Here is a 5000-nt window from a genome sequence, read left to right as displayed (position 1 = left end):
AATTTCCATTAATATTTATTCCTATATGTTTCCAATTCAAATTCTTAAAACGATTTTCATCCATTATTTGGTTAATTAAATGGATATGATATGTTGTTGGATACCCTCTTTAAATTCCTGCCAGCCACTTTGTTTAATTAAAGATAAGCTGTCTTCATATTTGGACCTAATATGATCTTTGCATATGTTTTATAAATCAAGAATAAAGTTATTAAGTGATATATTTTTTTTTTTTTTGGTCTTTTGTTTCTCCACTTTTCTGGATTAATAAAATGATAATTTATTTTTAAATGTGAGCATTCCTGCGGACATTTTGTGTAGAGTTCAGCAAGTACTATGAAATCTCCTCCATCTATTATATTAAGCAAGTTGTTAGACCATCTCCTCCTACTGATTTGCATCTTTTAATAGCTCTTAACCCTATATTTAATTTTCATTATGTTACGTTTGGTATTGACTTAGGTGTTTCTTTATTTCTATTGGCAAATTAATTTCTTATAATACAATTTTATAGCATTGTATAGAAATTGTTATCAATCAATCTCTTTCAATTATAATATATCTATTTTCATTGTTCACAGCAAATGTCTGTTGACGCCTTGTTCCAAATATTCTTTTCACCCAATTTGAAGGATCTCCCTTTTAATGGTGTTTTCCAATAAAACAGTATATATATATATATATATATATATATATATATATATATATATATATATATATATATATATATATATATATATATATATATATATATGATTATATATATAATTATATATATATATATATATATATATATATATATATTTACACGATAATTTCTCTTTGCTGGAGATTTTTATCATGATTTTAAAAGGACACATACTTGTCAATTAAATATTTGCTACCTATATCGATTTTTTTGTTTGTAAACATTAATTCAAAATATTTTATTTTAAATGACAGAGTAGCAGTCGAGTAATATCATGTTTAGTACATCGTCCGCATTCATAAAATAAATGATACAAAATATGATATCATATGCATTGTTTTATTCTGGTTTTACATAACTTGAATAGAGTGAGGTGGGATATGCATTTTGGAGCTTTCATAATTTTTAATTAAAATAATATGAAGATAATTATCTCCTTGTAATTGGATCTAAAAGGTTTAAACATCTCTCGCCAAAAGTGTCTCTTTCTTTCAGAAGTAGTACACTGTAAAATGATCAAAGAAAAACTTAATAGAAGCTAGGGAAAAATCTCAAGTAAATAAGACTTGCGCATATTATGCATATGTCTATGTAAACCGAAATAAAAATATTTCACTCAACCGAGGGCGATGTAGTTTTTTATGTCATATAATTTTTTACCAACATATTTAAAATTTTACTATAATTAGTAAGATAAACATGATATATAAAATATATATATATATATATATATATATATATATATATATATATATATATATATATATATATATATATATATATATAAAGATTTTGAAAACAGAACAACAAAAGTTTTGAATTATCAAAGATTGATAACGAATAGTATTGCAGCAGGAATCTTAAACTTCTAAAACCTTCATCTATATAGGAGTCAGTTGCCCAAAAGTGGTCAAGAGAACGATTCACTAAATCCCATGGATATTGCCAAATAAATAAATGGTGAGAAAGGGGTCCTCTCGTAAAAGTATAGAGAGAGAGAGGAGAGAGAGAGAGAGAGAGAGAGAGAGAGAGAGAGAGAGAGAGAGAGAGAGAGAGAGAGAGAGAGAGAGAGAGCCTTTCATGTTGCGTTTCCTTTCCCATGTACTATTTTTTTCGGCCTTGTTCCTGTATAAAAATTCCTCCAGGTTCCCTTTCCTATTGACAGCTTGAAAAAGTAAAAAAAAAAGTTTCATGGAGAGGAAAAGAAAACGCTCTAGAATTAGTATTTTTTATCTCGATAGCTGTTAGATGTTAGTTTTAAATTATGAATATACACTAAACTGGATCACATTATGTAAATAAAAACTATGCATTCTTTTTCTCGTGTTCAACAGTATAAAACATAACTACAAATAAAACTCTCAAATCCTCATAGAGAAAAGGTTCCTTATTTTCCATAAGCTTCTAGAATACTGGAATCTGCTCGATAGGTTTTTGTAATACATATTTGTATCACCATAACTTAGACCGTAAAATCATTTGAAAAAAATAGATATTATTGGAATTATATAATTTTTATGGATAAATAAGGTTCACACACTACAGTGTGTTACGAGTAGTCAGTTACCGGGAAGTATCTAGCAAACCACATACACCCGGCCTATATTGATTCTGTGCCTTATGCTTGTTTTCTGAGTACAAGGTATGTGAATAATAATACAATTTAGGTAGTGATTTTTTGAACTGGATAATATATAGAAATTCATGGAACTATTTCTATGCTTTGTCTGAGATTGTTTATACTCCAGAGATATTTTATTTAAGTACTTTTCATCAATAATTTGTATGTTTGGGAAGTTTATTTATTTATTTAAATATTTATTTATTATTTTATATTTGGGCGGGGGAGGAATGGCAACGTTTGTTATTTCTATACAGCATTACAATGTGCCTGTTTATTTTTCTTCTCCCAAATTGATAGGCCTTCTTTTATGCCTGATCTCATATGTCACAGAAACGAAGATTATATCAAGATAGTTATTTGGACTACGAGTTCACTTATCTTGTCAAGGATGGTGCACACATTCCTCAGTGTGCTGTGTGTTTCAAAACATTCTCTAATGGCATCATGAAACCTTTCCAAATGAGGCAGCCTCTGGCAAATGCTCATCCACAGTTGAAAGATAAGAATCGTAGCTTTTTGGGGTAAATTTATCCAACTTGAAGAGTATGAAGGTGGATGGATACATCTGGGACGTATCAGCAAACCAATATCAGCATAGTAAAGGTTACATATGTGATTGCCCTTCAGGTGGCCAAAAGCAAAAAAAAAAAAAAAAAAAAAAAATTAGTGGAAGCCTTTTGAATACATATATCGTTGACAGTGTGAGGCTTGTGTTAAGAGAGGAGTCATCACAGAAGATAAGCAGATCCCCTTGTCTAGTAACTCAAACAAGAACAGAATTGCCGAAATGTCTGAAAACATTAAGGAAAATGTAGTGTCAAAGGTAATGTCATCGCCCCTTTTTTTTCTATCAAATTGATGGATCTACGGATGTCACCAACGTTGCCCAAATGCTTGCTTTTTGCCGCTATTTAACTGACGAAGGAATCGAGGAGGAGTTTCTTTTTTGCCGGCCATTAGAGATGACAACAAAGGCAGTTGATGTAATGGCTGTAGATGCAGATTTCTTTGAAGAGTCGAGACTGAGTTGGAAAAAAAATGGAAGGGGTTTTTTACAGATGGTGGTCCTATTATGCTTGGTTCACGATCAGGATTCATTACTCTTGTGAAGCAGAAGCAGCCTGGGCCAAAAGGAACACACTGCATGATCCATAGAGAAGCTCTCACCTCAAAAACAGTTCTAAAGGACCTTCATGATGCTTAGACTGTCATCATAAACACTGTTAACTACGTGAAAGGATCAGTCTTGAACACTCGCTTCTTTCGCGAACTCTGCCGGGACATGGATGCTAACCACACTGCTCTTCTATTTCACACACTAGTGCGATGGCTTTCAAAAGAGACTATGCAGGCGTGGGTCTTTGAACTACGGGAAGAAAAAAAGTTGTTTTTGAGTTACAGCAATAAGGTTGACCTGATGTCTGCCTTCAACAAGGAAGGATTTGTAGCACAAATGGCTTATCTTGCTGATATTTTTGAAACTGAATGAACTAAATAAGAAATTACAGGGACTAAGGAGCAATGTGATTGTGCACATGGACACCATCAATGCTTTCATGGCTAAGCTGCCACTTTGGTGAAAACAAATGGAAAAAGAAAATACAGCATTCTTTCAGCGCTTAAGTGTTATAATTGGTAAAAAAAGACATCAAGAACCCATTGAAGGAAAAAATCATCACACACACTGATCATTTGGTAGACGAGTTAAAGCAATATTTCCCTAGTATAAACACTGAAGACATTTCAATGACTCTGACGAGGAACCCATTTATATATAAGGTGGATGGTGTCCATGGAGACTTGCAAAATGAGTTTTCAGACCTCAAACATGACTCCTCTGCCAAGGCTGAGTATCGTGCACAAGATCTTGAAGAATTTTTTGGTTATTAAGCATGGATCATACCCACAACTGAGCACCAACGCACTGAAGATCCTCATTCTGTTTTCCGCAACCTACCTTTGTGAGTCAGGATTCTCTACTTTACTCACAATCAAACCCAAAGCACGAAACAGACTGGAGGTGGAATGTGACATACGTTGCGAGCTTGCTAAAACTAACCCTGATATTGATACCCTGGTGCACAATAAGCAGCCTCACCATTCTTACTAATTTAATTCTAAAGTGGAGGTGCAAAAAAAAAAGTCCTTTTATTTGTTATTTACCGGCTCTATGGCTATGCTTATTTGTTACTAACTGCTCTCTGTCCTATTTACTCTGAAATTATATGTTTATCAGTATATTTGCACATTTGAAAAATAAATTTGTTAATTGTCTCAAGTATGTTTTAACTACTCTTTCCTTCATACACTTGAAGGGGGAAATCTGGATGGTTGAACTGGTTGCAGGGGGAAATGACAGAAAAAAGTTTGAGAACCAGTGGTATAAAAGATGCAATTAACTAAAACACTCCTTAATTATATTATGAAATAAGATTAAATACTTAGAAATTATGTAATATGAAAAGAATTTAGAATGGTATATTATGATAGAAAATATTTTTGATACCAAAAAAATTATACTTTATAAACTGTTAGGGACTTATTAGTAGCTCATTGATATTAGTTAATATTCTTTGGTACTTTAAAACCAAAGAAACTTTTCCTTTAATATAAGACTTGTAACCGTATAACATAGTATATAAATACCGAGGTCATCGGTATATTATTTACAGTGCTTACGGTCGATCT

General features: G+C 32.0%; 1 protein-coding gene across 1 annotated transcript in view; it reads left to right on the top strand.

Moving 5' to 3' along the window:
* The window catches only part of LOC137621169 (putative CENPB DNA-binding domain-containing protein 1), a 16487-nt gene extending 13650 nt beyond the window's left edge, over positions 1 to 2837 (top strand). The window contains exon 3 of the mRNA XM_068351590.1: positions 2643 to 2837. Within this exon, the coding sequence (XP_068207691.1) occupies positions 2643 to 2837 (195 nt within the window). The remainder of the gene's footprint in view (positions 1 to 2642) is intronic.
* Positions 2838 to 5000: the final 2163 nt, after the last annotated feature.

The sequence above is a fragment of the Palaemon carinicauda genome, chromosome 2 (assembly GCF_036898095.1).
Source record: "Palaemon carinicauda isolate YSFRI2023 chromosome 2, ASM3689809v2, whole genome shotgun sequence".
Classification (NCBI taxonomy): domain Eukaryota; kingdom Metazoa; phylum Arthropoda; class Malacostraca; order Decapoda; family Palaemonidae; genus Palaemon; species Palaemon carinicauda.
This window is presented reverse-complemented; position numbering and strand designations above follow the sequence as displayed.